Source organism: Staurois parvus, unplaced genomic scaffold (genome assembly GCF_062004578.1).
Source record: "Staurois parvus isolate SC_StPar_1 unplaced genomic scaffold, SC_StPar_1.0 ptg000931l, whole genome shotgun sequence".
Classification (NCBI taxonomy): domain Eukaryota; kingdom Metazoa; phylum Chordata; class Amphibia; order Anura; family Ranidae; genus Staurois; species Staurois parvus.
In genome coordinates this window covers 564765-587027 of record NW_028318727.1, presented here as the reverse complement: position 1 = coordinate 587027, position 22263 = coordinate 564765, and the positions used below count along the sequence as shown (strand labels likewise).

General features: G+C 47.5%; 1 protein-coding gene across 2 annotated transcripts in view; it reads right to left on the bottom strand.

Moving 5' to 3' along the window:
• Positions 1-5902: 5902 nt before the first annotated feature.
• The window catches only part of NT5M (5',3'-nucleotidase, mitochondrial), a 36491-nt gene continuing 20130 nt past the window's right edge, over positions 5903-22263 (bottom strand). For both annotated transcript variants that reach the window (XM_089656723.1, XM_089656724.1), the window contains 3 exons: positions 20704-20764; positions 17334-17448; positions 5903-13496 (listed from right to left, as the gene is read on the bottom strand). In XM_089656723.1, coding sequence (XP_089512849.1) covers positions 13309-13496; positions 17334-17448; positions 20704-20764 — 364 coding nt within the window. In that variant the 3' untranslated portion in view covers positions 5903-13308. The remainder of the gene's footprint in view (positions 13497-17333; positions 17449-20703; positions 20765-22263) is intronic.

The following is a 22263-nucleotide window of genomic DNA, read 5'->3' as shown; positions in this document are numbered from 1 at the left end:
CATGTGCAAAATCACGTGTTTTCCTGCACTGCAGAAACGCACAGTGCCTCTTGCAGACATGTGCAGTGCTGTTAATTCCTAATGGCACCCCCCTCACAGATCTAGCAATGCACGTGGGTTAAGTGACCACCAAAATGCAAAAGACATCAGTTCCATGCGTTTTTTTGCAAAGTATTTTTTATTTTTTTTTATAAATCATGCCGGCACCTTTTTTTTGCATGTTTCACACACATAGAGCAGCACTCTGAAATTGGTCTTGGATGTGCCTCCTGGTGTGAACAAACCCTAAATCACAAACACAACTGTACTAGATGAAAACATGGTTATGGTTGGATCTTCTATTGCAGAAACCATCTATTGCCACCAGTTGTGTATATTGTTGGGGATACTGGGTAAGAATGAGAAAAAGGGGGAGATGGAGAAGAAAAAAAAGTGAGGGGAGGGCTGAGGAGAGAAGGTAGGAAAGGGTGGGGGATAGAGAGGGGTTGTAAAGTGGAGAATGGGGGATAAATATATTGCAAGAGTAAGGAAGGGGGCAGAGAGGGAGGAGAGAGGGGGGTAGAGAGGAGAAGGAGAGGGGGAGATTGAGAGGGAGGAAGGGAAAGACAGGAGAGGGGAGGGGGAAAAGAAAGATGGAGGAGAGAGTGGGGGGGGGGGAGTGGAGGGAAGGAGAGACAGAAGAAGGGGGGGGGAAGGAAGGGAGGGGAGAGGTATGAAGAGCGGGAGGGGGGAGAGAGAGAGAGGAGGGGAGGTAGACAGAGAGAGAAGTGCAGGAGGTGGTGGGAAGAAGAGGGGGAGAGGGAAGGTAAGACAGAGGGAGGATGAGGGAGAGAGGAAAGGGAAGGGGGAGAGGAGGGGGAAAGAGTGGGGAGAGAGAGAGGAGGGGAGGGAGACAGAGAGAGGAGTGCAGGAGGTGGGAGGGGGAAGAAGAGGGGGAGAGGGAAGCTAAGACAGAGGGGGAGAGGAAAGGGGAGGGGGATGGAGGAGAGGGGAGAGAAGGGGGAAAGAGGGGGGAGAGAGAGAGGAGGGGAAGAGAGAAAGGGGTGATAGAGAAGGGGAGGGATGGAGAGAGAAGGTGGATGAGAGAGGGAAGAAGGGGGGGAGGGAAGGAGAGGCAGAGAGAGGGAGAGAGAAAATGGGGAGTGAGGAGAGAGAAACAGAGGGGAGAGAGAGGGGGGAGGGAGAGAGGGAGGGAGGGAAAGACAGGAAAGGGGAGGGGGGAAAGAAAGAGGGAGGAGAGGGGGAGATTGGAGGGGAGGGGGGGAGGGAAGGAGAGACAGAAGAAGGGGGGGATAGGAAGGGAGGGTAGAGGGATGAAGAGGGGGGGGGAGAGAGAGGAGGGGAGGGAGACAGAGAGAGGACTGCTGGAGGCGGGGGAAGAAGAGGGGGAGAGGGAAGCTAAGACAGAGGGAGGATGCGGGAGAGAGGAAAGGGGAGGGGGAGAGAGAGAGGAGGGGAGGGGGAGAGAAGGGGGGAGCGAAAGAGGAGGGGAAGTGAAGAAAGATAAGGATGATAGAGGAGAGGGCTGGAGAGAAAAGGGGGATGAGAGAGGGAAGAAGGGGGGGAGGGAAGGAGAGAGAGAGAGAAGAAGCGAGGAAAGAGAAAAGGGGAGAGTGAGGAAGGGAGAGAGATGGGGGAGAAAGGGAGAGAGACAGGAGGGGGGGAGGGGGTGGATAGGGAGGAGAGGGGGAAGAAGGAGAGAGGGAGGAGGATAAGAGAGGGAAGGGGAGATAAATATATTGCGAGAGAATGGGAGGGAGAAGAAAAAAGAAAGTTATAGATATAATAACAAGAGCAAGAGAGTCATTGATTCATCCAGGGCTGCTATTAGAAACCACGGGGCCTAACACAGCCAGCCTGGCAGGTCCCCCTCCCCCCTAAAAAAAACAGTTTACTATGCTTCAGTTATGAATGAACAGAGTGAATGATCGGTACCGATCACTCATTGTGATCATTCAGGAAAGGAAGGGGCTGGTAAATGTCACATATTAATCGAACCCTTCCCCCCTCTCCATCCTGAAGGATCTTGTTGTGTACTTGCAGATGCCAGTGATAAGGAGAGGAGGAAAGCTGGCAGCACTGAGGGGGAGGGGACACACGGCGGAAATGTATGGTGCAAAGGGAGGGTGATGGGTGTGCTGGGGGGGCAATTACTGGAATCATTGGGAAAGAGAGAAGCCAGGTTTCAGCTGCTGCAGAGGGAACCATAGAGGGGAACAGTTCCAGTAATGCCCCACCCCCTTCCTGGTGTGCCACTCACCCTCCTTGCTCACATCCAATTACCCAGCTGCCTGGGCCCCGAAGGACTGGTGGTACTCCCTTATCCATGGCCCCGGATTCATAGCAAGCACACAGATCGGGATTAACGGCTTTTCTCTGACTGCACTAGCTGCATGCTTGTTGTTGGGGGTACAACAGCATGTACTATATAGTATTGTGTGTTAATATCACTTGACCAGTAGATGGCACTGTACACTAAGGTTACCAGTTGTGCATATGTGTAAAACGTGTTGGTTCCCTCTCTTCTCTCTCTCTCTTCATTAACCAAGATGTCTGCTGTTACAGTCTGCTGAAATGTTTTGTATGTTTGCAACTTAAGCCACACAAGTAAACCAAGTTCTGCCTCATCACAAGCTACTAGTGTCTTCTCTAACACATAACCAACACTTGTTTCATGTGAATAGCTGTCACAGAGGCCAGAGTCAGCCAGGCAACTAATATTTTCAGAAGGAACCCAGTGATGGCAGCTTCCTATCAGCGCAGTGATTCCTTTAGACTCAGTTCACACTATGTTTCAGACAGGAAGACGCAGCGCATTCCTCTGCAATTCACACGCTGCAATTTTAGCCCATTCATTGTGATGCATGCACTACTTTTGGAAATACGCTGCCACTGGATTGCATGGGAAAACGCACTGTGTTTGCGACCTGCCTTTGGGGTGTTGTTAACCACTTCAAGTCCGGATACTTTCACCTCCTTCCTGTCCAGGCCAGTTTTCAACCCTTGAATGACAATTGCGCGGTCATGCAATACTGTACCCATATGAATTTGTTAGCATTTTTTTGAGACAGATAAAACTTTATTTTGGTGGTATTTATTCACCACTGGGATTTTTTTTTTGTTTTGCTATATAAATGAAAAAATCCAAACATTTTGAAAAAAAGTGTTTTTCTTATAAAATTTAGCAAATAAATAATCTTTCTTCATAAATCTTGGCCATAATGTATTCAGTTATATTTTTAGTAAAAAAAATAACTTAGATTAGTTTATAACCAAAAATTATAATTTTTATACATTTTTATGTCATTTTTTTCATATTATTCATGTTTTTTTTTTTTAAACATACCGTCACCCTAGCAGTACAGTGTCACCACGGTGTCACCTAGCAGTACAGTGTCACCACATACTATTCATGTGATCTCTAAATGGCCAATCAGTGATCACATGATCGGGACCTCACATAGAGGTCCCGTACAGTGATCAAATTGCAGTGCCGTACACTCCCAGGGAGCGCGCACAGGCAGTGAATGTGGGCACCATTTATAAACGGCCACCCACTTCAGCACTGCTCTCGTCCAGCCGTTTATGTACATGGGCCAGGCGGGAAGTGGTTAACATTGACACCCGCTGCAGGCTGCACCCGCAGTGCGTTTTGAATGCCGATTGCGAGTTTCCCACACCATGCTCTGGTTTGAATCTAGCTTTAACCCCTCGCCTACAGGGCACTTATACCTCCTTCCTGCCCAGACCAATTTCCAGCTTTCAGCGCTGTCACACTTTGAATGACAATTGCGACACTGTACCCATAATACATTTTTATCATTTTTATTTTTTCTTAAACAAACCAAAAACCACAAAAAATTTTGAAAAAAAAGTTTTTTCTTAGTTTTTGTTATAAAATTTTGTAAATAAGTGACTTTTCTCCTTCACTGATATGCGCTAATGAGGCTGCACTGATGGGCACTGATAGACTGCACTGATGGGCACTGATAGACTGCACTGATGGGCACTGATAGGTGGCACTGATGGGCACTGATGAGGAGGCACTGGTAGGTGGCACTGATGGGCATTGACAGGCATCACTGACTGGCACTGTTAAGTGGCACTGACTGGCACTGTTGAGTGGCACTGACTGGCACTGATAGGCGGAACTGACTGGCACTGATAGGCAGCACTGACTGGCACTGATAGGCAGCACTGACTGGCACTGATAGGCAGCACTGACTGGCACTGATAGGCAGCACTGACTGGCACTGATAGGCAGCACTGACTGGCACTGATAGGCGGCACTGACTGGCACTGATAGGCGGCACTGACTGGCACTGATAGGCGGCACTGATAGGCGGCACTGACTGGCACTGATAGATGGCACTGATTGGCAGCACTGATTGGCATTGATAGGTGGTACTGATGGGTGACACTGAAAGGCTGCTCAGATGGGCACTGATATGTGGCATTTGATGTGCACTGGTAGGCACTGATATGTGGCATTGATGGGGCACTGGCACAAGGCACTGATGAGCACTGATACAAGGCACTGATGGACACTCCTCTTCTCTGTCAGCGTGACAGCTCAAGAGGAGAGAAATGCCGATAACCGGCATTTCCCTGTTTACATGTGATCAGCTGTGATTGGACACAGCTGATCACATGACCGAGCCGACATCTTCGGCTGTTTCCGTGATCGGTAATCAGCTGTGTCCGAGGGACACAGCGCACCGCCGATCGACGCGCTGCGCGCTTCCTGAGCCGCGCATGCGCAGTGAGAATGGGAGGACGTCATATGATGTTCTCCCAGAATGAGAGAACCGCCTTGTGTCCATCATATTACTATATGGCGGGCGGGAGGTGGTTAACAGCGTGCCACCCAGGAGCAATGCTTCTAACCTGAGCTCTGTTTGTGATGATCAGGCTGCTTCTGGCCTCCATAGGTGTCGATAATATTCACCTCCAGCCATCAAAGTCGATCGTTGTCATGCATTGGTTGGAAATCCCCCACGTGAGTCATACTTCCCGATGGCGTGTATGCAGCCGAATAGCAGGGTGAGCCGCAGTTCAGTATCATCGGAGGATGGGCACATGTCTCTAAAGCCAAGAATACACGGTAAGAAAATCATACAAAAAATTTAGTTGATCAAATGACCGACCGATTTTCTCTTCGTTGATGAGCAGGATGTTATAACCGATAACGATATTGTGAACGAAAAAATCCGGTTGAACAACAGTGAAAAATGTCATTTCACATGCATACCACTGATTTTTTTTTTTATGCGGTGGTATGACGGTCGTCCAAAAAAATCTATCAAGCGCTATCATGCATGAGCGGAAACAGAAGATGACCCGGATGTTTATGTCCAAGGATCCATACATCCAATTCATTCCAATTATGTCCAAGGATCCATAAATCCAATTCATTCCAATTATGTCCAAGGATTCATAAATCCAATTAATTCCAAGGATTTATGTCCAATCACTCGTTCTGGGCGGCAGGGCGTTGAGCGCTCGTTCTGGGCGGAAGGTCGTGGCTACAAGGTCACATGCACACTACATCACTTCCACTTGTATGGAAGACATCAACACTACGTATTGCTCGACGAATGTTTTTTTTCCATTGGTTAATGTGGGCCACGGTTTCGACCAACGAACGTACGCCGATCAGTCGTCAGATGACCGATCGGTCGATTTTCTTACCGTGTATTCCTGCCATTACTTTGGACAGCCTTGGTTGGTTGAGGTGCAGATTGGATTATCCAGATTTCCCTTTATTTTGCAGTCGGCACAGTGAGAAGCCATTACTGTCAGGTTGCTATGGGTGATTGCACTTTGCTAAACAAGCTGAGATGAGTCCCGCGACTCGACGTTAGTAATGAGCGCCAAATAACGACACCACCACACAGAGGGATAAATATGATATCTTTATTAAATATTATATATTTCCACACTTCTCATGGCTACCCGTGCATTCCTTACAATGAGACGCTCCATCCCTCACCTCATATCACAGTTTCATCACATTGCACACCGGAATCGTCTGAGGGAAGAATTACCTCAGTCTGTGGTGCCCATAGCAACCAATCAGACGTCTCAGACAATTCTAGCCCTTTCAGAATTGTGGCCCTTAGTTGGGGCCCCCTTTATCACTGTCTCTGAGAGGTCCCTTCATGCTACAATGGAAGAATATAAGAGGTAATAGGGTTGCTATGGACAACAAGAAAAATCCTCCTTCCAGACACATCGCTAGGCCCGAATTCCGGCTCCCATTGTCGGGCTGTATACATAGGCAGTGTCCGTATAGTGATGGTTTACAGTGACTGAGGTGCAAAAGCCAAAATGTACATAGCAGGGGACATTTATAAAACCAGCATGGCTGACAACACGGCAAGCTTGATTCTTCATGATGACTGTCATTTTCTGACGTATGCAGATTCACCAGTGGGCACTTTTTTTTTTTTTTTTACGTTTTCTGAGGTAAATAATTAGCAAAATAGAAATTTGCTCAAACTGCCCAGCTCTCAGCTTGTTCAGCACATCGTTTTTTTGCTTTTTCATGAGGTAAATATTGAGTTTTTCCTCAAAACTTACAACGCAATTTGCATCTTTCTATAACTCCAAACATAGAACTCTAAGGCTTCATTTACTTGGGTCATACTAAAGCGTACACTTGTGGACGGCCATGTTTACCCACACAGGGATGTACAGATGTACCATGTATCCCGACCCATACATTGGGATGCAGTAGATGCACGTTCAGGGGCCTGCACCATCACCCGCACCCACACAGATGTCAGACTGGCCGCTACGTTCTGGCTGGCATGACTGGGCCTGCCTGCATGGGAATGTATAGAACACCAGTACATCCCTGTGTGGGTAAACATGGCCCTCCATGGGCGTAGGCTTAGTACGCCACGTGTAAACAAGGCCTAATTTCCAGGAACAGTTTATCACTTTGGAAATGTATCCTTTAACCCCTTCGCGTCTCCCGGCCCTTTAAGAGGTATCAGACGCTGGGAGGCGGGGAGGAGTTTAGGGTCACATGACCGCTGTGACTAGCTGTCATGGCGGTCACATGATCGGAAAAGGTCCCGATCTCAAGAAGAGATCACTGAAACGTGCTGGGAGCGCACAGGCCTGTGCGCTCTCAGCACATGTTTGTTTACAAACGGTACACAAATATGCGTCAAGGCCCAGCCGCCAAGAGGCCATATATTTGAGTATGCTCGGCATGAAGGGGTCAGACAAGTAATCCTCAACCACCAGGCCATAGACAGCTTCCAGGCCATGGCCTCCCTCTTCCCAGGACTCTAACTAGCTTCAGATCCCCTAACCTTCCACAGTGCCTCCCAGCTCCCATAGAGCCACAACCTCCCATAACTGCCCAGAGTGGCCTTCTGCCGCCCACCGTTGGGGCATGGAAGGTTTTGAAAGAATTTACGGGACCGTGGTCTCAAAATGGGGTTGAGAACACCCAGTCTAGAGATGGTATAAATACAACTGGTCATCTTTCACTGGTTGATCAGCAAAGTGACCCTAGAAATGAATTTAAAATGTTAGTAACTATATCTCATATGTTAATATAAGAACTATAGGACTTAACCAGCACTCTACCACCATTAGAGGCCCCCTGCTGCCTTTGCCCATGTCATAAATGGCTGACAGAGTGGGACCAGGCCTTAAATCTAAAAGAAAACCACTTGTGTTGCCTATAGCAACTAACTCTCCTCTGAGAGGCGTCAGTGTAGAATTAAAATGGAAGGAAAAATCTGGTTGCTAGGGGCAACCCAGACAGTTTTGCATTCAGAGGCCTTCTTTCATGTCTGGACCATAGACAAGACTCAGCAACGACCATTTATAATACTCTGGTATCACCAAAATCGGAAGATAGGTACCTGTGCTGCCACTAATCAAATTATAGTTTTTCATGAAGCAGTAAGGCCTCATTTAGACATGTGGACGAGGGGTGTTAAAAAGCACAGTTGAGCCACATTTTATCGCCCCCCCATAAGCTGCAATGGCAATGGTTGCAGTGCTTAACAGCAAAATTCATCCAACCCGTAGTGATCGGTCCAAAAAGTGCAACCTATTTGAGTGAATGGGGAAGCACCATAAATGCCCTGCATGCGGTTGAGGCACATTTGTTCAGCAATAATGAGGTTAAAACAGGCGGTGGGGAGGCTTCATATCGCCTCCTCACCTGTCAATAAAAAGTGATCTAAACACAGATTGTTTTTCAGAGGTGCGGCATTTTAGAGGCAGGTCTTCACCCAGCCTTAAAGGGCTATTTGTTCAATATAGGTGTGGATTTATTCAGAAATGCCGCAAATGCACCAAAAACTTTAGTGGCTTTTTTTTGTTGTTTTTGAACCAGCAAAATCAAAGCAACGCGTGAATTCTCTAATGTAGCAAAGGCCTGTTAGTTATCCGTCGGAAATAACAGGATTCATTCACCCCTAGATCAAAAAACAGGAACACAAACCCTGAGGAATGGGAACTAGGGTAGAAGCTAAAGCTAAGGCTGAACTAGTAACTCAATGACAAAAAAGCAGTAAAAATGGGAGAAATAATCACATAACTCCTAAAAGTAGGACAAGTTTAGTCAGAAATACACTGACTCTGAAAAAAAAAATTGTTGAACGAATGTCACATGCATTTGTGTACGCTGCACAAATTTTGGCCGTAATTTCACTAATAGGGCAGCACAGTGGCTAAGTGGTTAGCACTTATGCCTGGCAGTACTAGGGTTGTTTGTTCATATCCCAACCACAGCACCACCTGCCTGGAGTTTGCATGTTCTCCCTGTGGCTTCTGGGTTTTCTCCAGTTTCTTTCCACGCTCCAAAGACATGCTGGTAGGTTAATTGGCTCCTGTCTAAACTGGCCCTAATATGTGTATGTATGAATGTGAGTTAGGGACCTTAGATTGTACACCCCTTGAGGGCTAGGGACTGATGTGAATGTACTATATATATATATATATATATATATATATATATATATATATATATATATATATATAGTACACACACACGTAAAGCACTGTGTAAATTGACAGCACTATAGGAGTACCTGTAATAAGTAAAATAGATTTATTCCAATGATCATTAGCTCCATCTAGTGACTAAAATGCAGTATAGTTTCTCATTAAGGTATTTCAGAAAGTAGTGCTGCATTTTGGCCACCAGATGGAGCTGATAATCAGAGGAATTAATCCATTGCAGAAATTACGGCCAACGTTTGTGCCCAAACGTGAGTGACATTCGTCCGATGAATGCTTTATAAACAGATACCTTTCAGTTCCCCAAGGATTCATAAACTGCCCACCAAGGAAAGTCTGGCTCAGATCTGTGCAAGGTGCAGAAGACACCCAAAATACAAGTTCACCACGCAAATCTATTGTTCGCAAAAAGCACCATAAACTAAAACAAAGGAAAAAAAAGGCAAAACCAAGATCAAAGTTTAAAAGTATTGGTAGTAATTAAAAACTATAACATGCTATCTTATTTATTCCTTCACTCCCCCCCCCCCCTCCCCTAACGGTCTTTAACCCCCAGTTTACATCTATGTGGCTGTGCGGGCTGCATTTTGCACGAACACGAGACCCCATTCATTTAAATGGACTCCCGTGCCCGTGACCCCCAGTTCATATATATGCGGGCTCGCATTTTGCATGGGCATGAGAGCCCATTCATTTGAATGGACTCCTGTGTCTGTGACACGCAGAGAAGAAGTCCCTGCACTTCTTTGGAAAATGCAGCCGAGGTTCCCAGTACGGTTGCGTTTCCCAGTGCGGGCAGCATGCCATTAGAACTAATTGCAACCGCCCGCGGGTCCACAATTCTCTGTGCGGGTGGTGCGGCTGCATGGATTTTCGTGCGGATCTGCAGTGGCACCACCCGCACAGATGTGAGCCTAGGGTAAAAGGATCTAAAGGCCAGGAGGCAGAGACAGGTTTTCCAAATTTCTGAGCGCTGCAATTGGCTGTCACAGCAGTCACATGATCGGAAACTCTCAATCACAGTATGCATCGGTAGCTGCCTGTGACAGCTTAGTTACTGTACAGTGAGCGCATTCTCAGCACAGAAAAGTCGTTCCCCATGGACGCCTATGTGTGGCAGTTCGATGTTAACGCAAATTGCGAACAGGCAGGCTCTCCTGCAATAAGATACACCTACCTGCCTGTTGGCTGTCTTCTCTGGCATGCAAACTGAGCTGTGCATGCACAGTTCAGCCCACACGACAGGCACTATCACTGTGTCCCAGGATGACAGACTCCTGTGCAGTGACGTCATCCCGCACCAGCCAATGAAGATAGCCAAAGATTGGCACACAGGAGGAGATGACAACTCCAGCGAGGGTTGGGACTGTTGAAGTAAAGGTAAGTTTAGTTCCCTGTTCACACCTGGGCAATTTGTTGCACTTCAAGAATCAATGCACCACAAGAAAAATCCCATTTATGTCTACAGGCCTTTTCACATCAATGCACCGTGGTTCCATGTGACTTGGACAGAGGTGCAGGTGAGTCTTTTGGGGCAACATTTTGTGCATTTTTGGCCCCATAGACTTCAATGGGAGTGCATGAAAAACATATGAAAACCACATAGAAAACGCATAAAAAAAGCACCTGAATAACACATTAAAAAGTGTCAACCTAATAAAAGATGACTGTGCTCAAACCACAGATCCTTTTGATGCTTTTTGAAATGTATGGACCTCTACCAGGCTGGACAGCCAACATGGTGACACCACCTTCTCTATAACCCCTGGTTCACATATCCGCGTTCCTGCGGGGGCCGTGTTTTGCCCAGGCACGAGAGCCCATTCATTTGAAGGACTCCCGTGCCACGCAGGGAAGAAATCCCTGCACTTCTTCTGAAAACACAGCCCGCACAGGAACCTCAGTTCCCAGTACGTTTGCGTTTCCCAGTGCGGGCGGCGTGCCATTAGAATTAATGGCACCCGCCCGCGGGTCCGCATTCTTCTGTCTGGGTGGTGCGGCTGCACGGATTTTTGTGCAGATCCGCAGCGGCACCACCTGCACAGATGTGAACCTAGCCTTAGAGATAAAGGAATACAGTGGTGTCACCATCCTGCCCCTTTCCAGTGACTTGGGCAGTGAAGGTGCAGCAACACAGAAAGGAGTTATTGCAGCAGCACGCTGCTTTGCAGAGGAGGCTAACATAAAGACGGACTGAGGCACTAACACTAGCTGTATTTTAAAACAAAATCTGATATGTTTCTGGTATACACAACTGCATTTTTAAGATTTGCCTAGATCTCTGGGCTCATTCACACTGTTAGCTGAGAGCCGGTAAAACCCCACAGTTAAGCCGCCTTATTACCGCTCCAATTCACTACCCTCCTTAGCTGAAAAGTCAGCGGCCAGGTGGTGTACATATGCTGTGGCTATGATGCTTTGCTTCTTGGCCATAGCAGGAATTATACCCCCTGCTGTTTATGGAAGGCATAGCATCTGCGGAGCACAACCCATTGGGGTTGCAAGCGCCCCGAAAACGCAAGCAATTGCAGCACGCTAGTGCGGGATGCTGCCTGTCCAATGCTCTCTGACCCCCGGTTCACATCTATGCGGGTGGTGCCGCTGCGGATCCGCACGAAAATCCGTGCAGCCGCACCACCCGCACAGAGAATTGCGGACCTGCGGGTGGGTGCCATTAGTTCTATCGGCACGCGCCCGCAATGGAAAACGCAACCGTACTGGGAACCGAGGTTCTCGTGCGGGCTGCGTTTTCCAAAGTAGTGCAGGGACTTCTTTCCCTGAGTGTCACAGGCACGGTAGTCCATTCAAATGAATGGGCTCTCGTTCCCGAGCAAAACGGGGCCCGCGTGGCCGCATAGGTGTCAACCGGGGGCTTCATATCGCCTCCTCACCTGTCAATAAAAAGTGATCTAAACACGGATCATTTTTCAGAGCATAGGTCGCATAGGTGTGAACCGGGGGTGAAACCTTACAACTTAAAAACAGCCAGGACCACTACAGGAAACATTAACTGCCCACTCACCATTATTAGGGGTGTTGTTCTTGAGGCCGAAATATATCCAACCAAAAAAAACAAAATAAATAATGCAAGCAAAGAGCTCACTCTAAAAGATGTCCCAAAAGGAACCAAACCACGGCTTAGAAAAAAAACGCAAATTTATGAGTTTATTAAATAAAAAATTATAACATTGGTATATGCTCTCTGAAGAATGATCCGAATGTGGATCACTCTTCAAGGATGAAAGCACATCTGAATGTGCTGTAAGCAGTGTACGTATCTAAATGTGAAATCAGCATCTTGTACAACTGAGCTCACACGGCAGGAAGGAGAAGCAGCACAAGGAGTCAATCAGTTTTACTGCAGTGCAAGGAGCATGCCAATAGGAGGAGACAGAAAAGTGACCTCACGTGTCTGCTGCATCTCTTTGCACTGTCCAGTCACAGGCTGGGGGAGGGACTAGACCTGTAAGTGTAACTGAAATGCAATGGAGAAAACCCGGCCTTGCTCCCCTGCCAAACAGGGCCGTGCTGTACGACAGAGCTGTGTAATTCTCAGGACAGGATGGCCAGAAAACAAATGTTTTGACAAACAGTTCCTTTATGTATTTCACTTGTATATTTAGCTGTTTGCCTGGAGTTCAGCCACTATCTCTGAAAAAGGCACCAACACCCCCATGCACTCAGAGTCCATGGGGTGAACCTATGGAAAGAAACCAAATGCATTAAAGCAGCTGTAGCAAAAAAAAAAAAAAAAAAAATATATATATATATATATATATATATATATATATATATATATATACTGTATATATATCTATATCTATATATATCCTCATATTAGTTCTCTCTTTGATACACTCATAGGTATCCATTTTACAAGGCATCTTTAAAAAACATCTATCTATTCTATATATGGAGTAAAACTCAATAAATATACTCAAAATATCAACAAGAAAAAATGTAAAAAACATAAATGAATATGTTAAGATTCTCGATATGGTAGAGTGCTGCTTATGATCCCACCTTTACCTTTCTGTTCTATTACTAGAGAGGAAACAATTAAATATTCCCTAAAAAAAAAAAAAAACAAAACAGGATAAGAAAATAATAATGCCTAAGAGGTTGTGCGTATAAATTCGAATACAGTGTAATTCAGGCACTCCCCCACCCCGTCTTATGTAATGGAATGGCCCATTACGGGAAATGTGTTTGGACCGTCTTCCCCATTGGCATCCACAGCTTCAGAGAACCAGACTCATCCAATTACATCCAAAAGGGGAGGAGAGATTTGTAGATGGCTTTGTTCTGATTGGTTAATTAATCCCTCGGCTCTGTTTGACGGGTTTCCCTGCATCCTTCGGAAAGCTGAGAACGCTTACTTTCTAGGATTCCCTTCCATTCATCCCGCCACGACTGGAGCCTCCTGAGGGGTGAGGTCGTATGAAGATGGCGATTGTGGCAGGCCGTGAAGAGGATGTGTTCCCAGCTGGGGTTGGCTTCTGCTCCTGTGAAGGAAAGAGACTGATTGAGGAATGAAAGTCTCACAATGTTGTACATAGTTAATGTAGCACTACCCCCTTAGGAGTCGCTGAAGTTTTGGGTCCTGCACAGCCAGTCAACACGCATTTTCACATAGACCTGCATCCAGGTGACAGTAACCAGTCCTTGAATTTTTTTTTTTTTCAAGGGGAATTCAACTTGGATGGGATAAAGGGTGTATGAGATGCCCAAAGGGTATAGTAACTGAGGACAAACTTTTCTGGAACTATATACAAGTCTTTACAGCAAAATTTATCTTCTGGAGAGCTAGCCAGCATCTCCTGTAGTACCACCCCAGACCCCAGATTCTCTTAATCTGGCTGTTCTGGGTGAATCCCTGGGCAGGGGATCCAGTGCCTGTCACTGTAAATGTAGGACAGTCCTGGGTAGTTGTTAATCCAGTTTCCCACTAGTGTGCTCTTTCCCCTTACTGGCCCAGGAGGTGCAGGTCTACTCACGCAGTCCTTCTCCCATGCTGCTGGTGGGTCAATGGCTGCTACCAAGCCATCTAGCTGGGCCGCTACTTCCCTGCTGCAAAGGTGGTCCTCTCTCTGGGGGCCAGTGAAGTCCCGAGCTTTCCTCCTTCCAAGATCCTCTACCTGTAGGTGAGCCTCTCTCCATCTGGACCCCCTCCCAGGCTCCTGGTAGGTCAATGGCTGCTACCAAGCCATCTAGCTGGGCCGCTTCTTCCCTGCTGCAAAGGTGGTCCTCTCTCTGGGGGCCAGGGAAGTCCTGAGCTTTCCTCCTTCCAAGATCCTCTGCCTGTAGGTGAGCCCCTCTTCATCTGGGCCCCCTCCCAGGCTCCTGCTCTCCAGCCTCACTTCTCCATCTTCCACCCAAACTCTCCTGCTACTGAGCAGGCTCGCTCACTCTTAAGGGCTGTCATGGCCCCAAGCCAATCCTCCTGTTGGATGTTGGCCAAGAGAGTGCAGACCAGCCACTCCTCACCTCCTCCCACTGCTTCTAGAACTTTCTCCAAAGTTCTAGTGCAGGGGGAAGTCCCAGATAGCTGATCTACACAGCCTCTCAGCTCTGAACCAAATTTGACCACTGCTAGCTATCACACCCAGGCTGCTACTCAGCCCTCCTGACTAACAATTAAAACTTTAGCTCCCCCTAGCTGACTAGGAGGGTGCTACATTAAAGTGACACTCAATTATATCCTTTTTCTCCCAAAATCCACTTTAACCACTTGAGTTCTGGAAAGTTTTACACCCTTCATGACCAGGAACTTTTTTGCTAATTCTCACTGCGCTACTTTAACTGGTAATTGTGTGGTCATGCGATGATGTACCCATTTGAAATTGATATTTTTTTTGCACACAAATAGAGCTTTCTTTTGGTGGTATTTTATCACCACTGGGTTTTTTTTATATTTTTGCAATATAAACAAAAAAAATACCAAAAATGTAAAAAAAACCCCAAAAAACTTTTTTTTTGCTTTCTGCAATAAAACATCCAATAAAATTAAAAAAATCAAATTTCTTCATAAATTTAGGCCAAAATGTATTCTGCTACATGTCTTTGGTAACAAAAAAATCCCAATAAGTGTATATTGATTGGTTTGCGTGAAAGTTATAGCGTCTACAAACTATGGTATAAAGACTAGAATTTGTATTTATTTTATTTTTTTTATATTACTCATGACGGTGATCAGCGACTTATAACTGCGGCGGGCAATCTGACACTCACGCTAGGAGGGGGATCTGACTAACTGCAACTGGTATCACCAGTGCCATTAATACAGTGATCACTGATAATGCTCTTCACTGTCACTGTATTAATGGCACTGGCTAGGAAGGGGTTAACCTCTAGGTCGATCAGAGTTAAACATGTGTCTAACGATGTGTAATTTGTGTACAGTGTGCTGCTTTTACTACTAGATCCCTCAGTTTCTCATCCCTGGTTTGCAGGGATGAGAAACTGACAGATCGCTCCCTCTGTACACAGCTCTGTGTTGTTTACCAACACAGAGCTCTGGGCTGTGATTGTACACAGCCTATCAACATTTCCCGGACGTGAATCGTTGGCCGGAACTTGCTGGCAGTGGGTGCGGGCGAGGGGGGACATGTGCGCATGCCTGATACCCGGAAGTAGGCGGCGACAAATGAGTACGTTGCTTTGCCTACAGCGTCCACCTGTCCACAGTACATTGTAGGCGGGAGGTCGTTAAGAGGTTAAAGTTAGATAATGCCCTTGCTGAAGGTAGAGGCCAGTTAAGTACCTACTGAAGCCTGGCCAAAAAACTCCCAGAGATGGAATCATGCCTTGTTGCTAGGATGTTGCTAAGACACTCCCAACTGTTACTGTGACAGGGTATAGAAAGCTCATGGAAGGAAGTTTGAATTGGCTGGGAGTGTCTTAGCAACATCCTAGAAACAAGGCAGGAAGGGATGATGTCATCTCTGGGGGTTTTTTTTTTGGCCAGGCTTCAGGTCATTACTTTGGTCAAAGTGGCACAGTTTGTTTTTACATACAGGTGCTCCATGTTCAGGTGTGATTCACATGTGATTCAATGCGGTGCGATTTTAGACCATTAAATTTGAAGAGGCTGAATTGCACCATAATGCAGCAAAAGTAAGGCATGCACTGCTTTAAAAAACGCAGAGCAACCAGATTGCATGGTACTTCAGCACCATGTGATCCAGGACATGCAAATGCACTGCGTTTAGGGTGTCATTGACTTAACACTGACACTCGCTGCAGAACGCAGGTTTCCTGCACCGCATTGTGCCATGAACTGGTCTTAGGGTTCATGTACACTGCAGCTGATAAACTCACGTTTAGGAGCTGTTCAGTGTTTTTTTCAGCAGCCCCTGAACTCCCTCTAATGTTTTCCTATGTGTCCATGTACACATCGTCCTTTACAGTTGTTTACAGCCATTTTAGTTTACAGTAGTTTTTTTAATGCAGTCGATTTTATCAGCGTTTCAAACGCAAAACCTTGTAAACGCGGCAAATCGCGTTTATAAGCATTCACGACTGAAATATTTTTTTAACTCTTCCAGTTCCCGATGCTGGCCAGAGCCTTTTTTCATAATTAAAAATGCATGCAAAGCGTTTTCAAGGTACTCAGATGGACAAAACACTGAACACAGGATGTTCCCACCAAGTTTGTCACACATTGTAATGACCAATTCACACCTCAGACCTCTCCCACCCTTGGAAACAAAAGATATGTTAATGACCATTCACACCTCAAATTCCTCATGAAGACCCCCCGCCAGGTGGCCTTAATGACTCCCTCCACCAGACACCTTTCCCACCCTTGGAAACAAAAGAAATGTTAATGAGCAACTCACACCTAAGTTAATCTCAACACATACTGCTGTCTCTGCTTCTACTCCCTGTATTTCTCTGAAACAGTCTGAAATAGTTAATAATTTACCACTTTTCAGTGCATTCTGGGCATTTGGGAGGTTCTCCTGTGCTTATCTTCAAAAAACGCTTCTAAACGCAAACGCGCATAAACGCGGTATGCAAACGTGGCTAAAAAGACGTTTTTTTAACCTACATTTTCCAGCAGTCAGTTTCCATCGTTCAGAAGTGTCCCGTGTACATGGGGCCGTAAATGCAATGAAAGAACAATGTGGACTTCTAATAACCAGCAGACACTTTGCTGTGTATACATGGAAGATGAATGCAGACGGGCATCTCACAGCTTTGTAATTTCACTAACACACACACAGCACCCTCCTGGGTACAGGGAAGGGAAGAGCGCCACCCACAGTCAGCTGATTGTACAGTATCTCAGCTAAAGTGGTGTAAGGTGCGCACTAGCTGTTCATGGCCATCGCTATTACCTGTTATATCAGGCCGGTCATCAATCAGAAGGTCGGCAGAAACCACAGTTTTATCTCTAGTCAGAATAATCTGCTCCAAAAACTCGTGTCCAAAGTGCTTCTCCACCCAGGCATACTGCCAATGAGAAAGACAACAGCATTAGCATCAGAGTTTACCTACTTACTCCTTGGTACTTATTTTCTTTACTCTCCATTTTTCTGCTACAAGGGTGCTACACAAATGATGAAACACAAAATTTAACAGTTTACATATGAATTGTTAAAAAATAGTTAAAGTGGTTGTAAACCTCAGACATGAAATATGAACAAAGCATATCCCTCTATAGTGTGTACATGTCTCAGCCCAGAGCAGACATGAAATAGGAACAAAGCATATCCCTCTATAGTGTGTACCTGTCTCAGTCCAGAGCAGACATGAAATATGAACAAAGCTTATCCCTCTATAGTGTGTACTTGTCTCAGTCCAGAGCAGACATTAAATATGAACAAAGCATATCCCTCTATAGCAGTGGTTCTCAACCTTTCTAATGCCGCGACCCCTTAATACAGTTCCTCATGTTGTGGTGACCCCCAACCATAAAATTATTTTCGTTGCTACTTCATAACTGTAATTTTGCAGTGGGAGGACTAGTGCCACATCATTGGTGTCAGTGGGATGAATAGTGCCCCATCGTTGGTGTCAGTGGGGGGAATAGTGCCCCATCGTTGGTGTCAGTGGGGGGAATAGTGCCCCATCGTTGGTGTCAGTGGGGGGAATAGTGCCCCATCGTTGGTGTCAGTGGGGGGAATAGTGCCCCATCGTTGGTGTCAGTGGGGGGAATAGTGCCCCATCGTTGCATCGTTGGTGTCAGTGGGGGAATAGTGCCCCATCGTTGGTGTCAGTGGGGGGAATAGTGCCCCATCGTTGGTGTCAGTGGGGGGAATAGTGCCCCATCGTTGGTGTCAGTGGGGGGAATAGTGCCCCATCGTTGGTGTCAGTGGGGGGAATAGTGCCCCATCGTTGGTGTCAGTGGGGGGAATAGTGCCCCATCGTTGGTGTCAGTGGGGGGAATAGTGCCCCATCGTTGGTGTCAGTGGGAGGAATAGTGCCCCATCGTTGGTGTCAGTGGGAGGAATAGTGCCCCATCATTGATGTCAGTGTGGTGGAGGGGGAAATAGTGCCCCATCTTTGGGGTCAGGGGGGGGAATAGTGCCCCATCGTTGGTGTCGGTGGGGGGAGGAATAGTGCCCCATCGTTGGTGTCGGTGGGGGGAGGAATAGTGCCCCATTCTTGGTGTCGGTGGGGGGAGGAATAGTGCCCCATCGTTGGTGTCTGTGGGGGGGAGGAATAGTGCCCCATCGTTGGTGTCAGTGGGGAGGAGGAATAGTGCCCCATCATTGATGTCAGTGTGGTGGAGGGGGAAATAGTGCCCCATCTTTGGGGTCAGGGGGGGGAATAGTGCCCCATCGTTGGTGTCGGTGGGGGGAGGAATAGTGCCCCATCGTTGGTGTCGGTGGGGGGAGGAATAGTGCCCCATTCTTGGTGTCAGTGGGGGGGAGGAATAGTGCCCCATCGTTGGTGTCAGTGCGGGGGGGGGGGAGGAAATAGTGCCCCATCATTGGTGTCAGTGGGAGAAATAGTGCCCCATTGTTGGTATTAGTCACACAAATGATGGGGCACTATTCCTCCCACTGACACCAATGATACTTACCTTGCTGACCCCTGCTCCAGCCTGGGCTCGCTCTCTCACTTACCTGTCAGCTGTCTTCCTTCTCTGGCCGCTCTCCTCTTCACTTACTCCGGCAGTTCCCTCGATCTTCTTAGATCTACGCGCGCTGCTGCTCGGCTCCTCCTCTCCAAGCTCCACCTCCTCGCCGGTGATTGGCCGCCTGTGTGCCTCTCCTGAGCTACAGTTCCGGTGGCCAATCAGCGGCGAGGAGGCGGAGTTGTTGAGGTGTGGCCAGGTGACAGGGCAGCGTGTCATCCCGCCCACACATCGACTGAGTCAGAGGAGCGGTGTCTCGGTTCCTAAGACCATCGGAAATATGTGTTTTCCGATGGTCTTAGGCGACCCCTGGTAAATGGTCGTTCGACCCCCAGGTTGAGAACCGCTGCTCTATAGTGTGTACCTGTCTCAGTCCAGAGCAGACATTAAATATGAACAAAGCCTATCCCTCTATAGTGTGTACCTGTCTCAGTCCAGAGCAGACATTAAATATGAACAAAGCATATCCCTCTATAGTGTGTACCTGTCTCAGTCCAGAGCAGACATGAAATATGAACAAAGCATATCCCTCTATAGTGTGTACCTGTCTCAGTCCAGAGCAGACATGAAATATGAACAAAGCATATCCCTCTATAGTGTGTACCTGTCTCAGTCCAGAGCAGACATGAAATATGAACAAAGCATATCCCTCTATAGTGTGTACCTGTCTCAGTCCAGAGCAGACATGAAATATGAACAAAGCATATCCCTCTATAGTGTGTACCTGTCTCAGTCCAGAGCAGACATGAAATATGAACAAAGCATATCCCTCTATAGTGTGTACCTGTCTCAGTCCAGAGCAGACATGAAATGTGAACAAAGCATATCCCTCTATACTGTGTACCTGTCTCAGTCCAGAGCAGACATGAAACGTGAACAAAGCATATCCCTCTATACTGTGTACCTGTCTCAGTCCAGAGCAGACATGAAACATGAACAAAGCATATCCCTCTATAGTGTGTACTTGTCTCAGTCCAGAGCACTAAGTGTCAATTCTGTCTGCTGCCTTGTTCCTCTGCTATCAGCATGAGTCACTTCTGAAAAGTTTTCCTGACACCAAGAGAAAAAAAGGTGACAGGGGAGGGATCTCCAGCACATAACCTGTGACTGACTCAGCTCTGTTCCTGTGTGCTGTGTGAAGGGCAATGTGTCCCTTCCCTCCAATCAGTTTTCAGCTCTCCTCATGGAGCTCTGCAGAGTGTAACTTCAGCTCCTCTCCTCCACTTTCTGAAAGCTCAGACAAGCTTTATAAATTGTGCACTTCGAATGGCTGTAGAGAAGTAAAGACTGCAGATACTTCAAACAGATGTTGCTGGCAAAAAGCCTGGGGAATATTTGCATCTACACATGTAGAAATGTCCATACATCTCAATCGCCCCCCCCCCCCCCCTTTCCTGCCCTGCCAGGCCTGTGCTTGAATCAAGGGTCTGGTAGGAATTTAGGGAGGACCCCACACCCTTTGCTTTGAGACCACTGAATATTGTTCTCTAACGATAGGAGAGACGGATGGCTGTATCAGCCAGTGAGGGAGCAGTTCCATAGGGACAGACAGCAGCTCTTAGCCATCCCACCTCTGTCAATGTCTTACTAGTGGCAGAAAATTGTCCTTGGAAATGTTTTCTTACCTTTTCATATGGACAGTACTGATATCGTTTGATTGGACTGGTGCAAATGAAGACATCCGTGCTATAGGACAGAACAACAACACAGTTAGTATACCATTTACACTTAGAGCTGAAGTTTCATGTGCTTATATTGTGTCTTCCCTGATTCCTCCCTCCTCTTATCGACATGCTAATAAACATTTTAAATAAAACCTTTCCATTTGCAAATACATTATTTTAGACCCAGTGGTGTCATCATTGGGTCTCTGTCCTTCTCTGTGCAATGCAGGCACAGGTACATCCACGGGTACACTGACCAGCCAGGGGGTACACCAACCAGTCAGGGATACAATGACCAGCCAGGGGGTACACCAACCAGCCAGGGATACAATGACCAGCTAGGGGGTACACCAACCAGCCAGGGATACAATGACCAGCTAGGGGGTACACCAACCAGCCAGGGGTACACTGACCAGCCAGGGGGTACACCAACCAGCCAGGGATACAATGACCAGCTAGGGGGTACACCGATCAGCCAGGGATACAATGACCAGCTAGGGGGTACACCAACCAGCCAGGGGTACACCAACCAGCCAGGGATACAATGACCAGCTAGGGGCTACACCAACCAGCTAGGGATACAATGACCAGCTAGGGGGTACACCAACCAGCCAGGGATACATTGACCAGCTAGGGGGTACACCAACCAGCCAGGGATACATTGACCAGCCAGGGGGTACACCAACCAGCCAGGGATACATTGACCAGCCAGGGGGTACACCAACCAGCCAGGGATACATTGACCAGCCAGGGGGTACACCAACCAGCCAGGGATACAATGACCAGCCAGGGGGTACACCGACCAGCCAGGGATACAATGACCAGCTAGGGGGTACACCGACCAGCCAGGGATACAATGACCAGCTAGGGGGTACACCGACCAGCCAGGGATACATTGACCAGCTAGGGGGTACACTGATCAGCCAGGGATACATTGACCAGCTAGGGGGTACACCGATCAGCCAGGGATACATTGACCAGCCAGGGGGTACACCGATCAGCCAGGGATACATTGACCAGCCAGGGGGTACACCAACCAGCCAGGGATACAATGACCAGCTAGGGGGTACACCGATCAGGCAGGGATACAATGACCAGCTAGGGGGTACACCAACCAGCCAGGGGTACACTGACCAGCCAGGGGGTACACCAACCAGCCAGGGATACAATGACCAGCTAGGGGGTACACCGATCAGGCAGGGATACAATGACCAGCTAGGGGGTACACCGATCAGCCACGGGGTACACTGAACAGCCAGGGATACAATGACCAACCAAGGATAGAATGACCAGCCAGGGGGTACACCGACCAGCCAGGGACACAACAACCAGCCAGGGGGTACACCGACCAGCCAGGGGGTACACTGACCAGCCAGGGGTACAGTGACCATCCAGGGATACATTCACCAGCCAGGGGGTGCACCAACCAGCCAGGGGGTACACTAACCAGCCAGGGGATACACCGACCAGTCAGAGGATACACCAGCTAGCCAGGGGGTACACTGACCAGCCAGGGGGTAC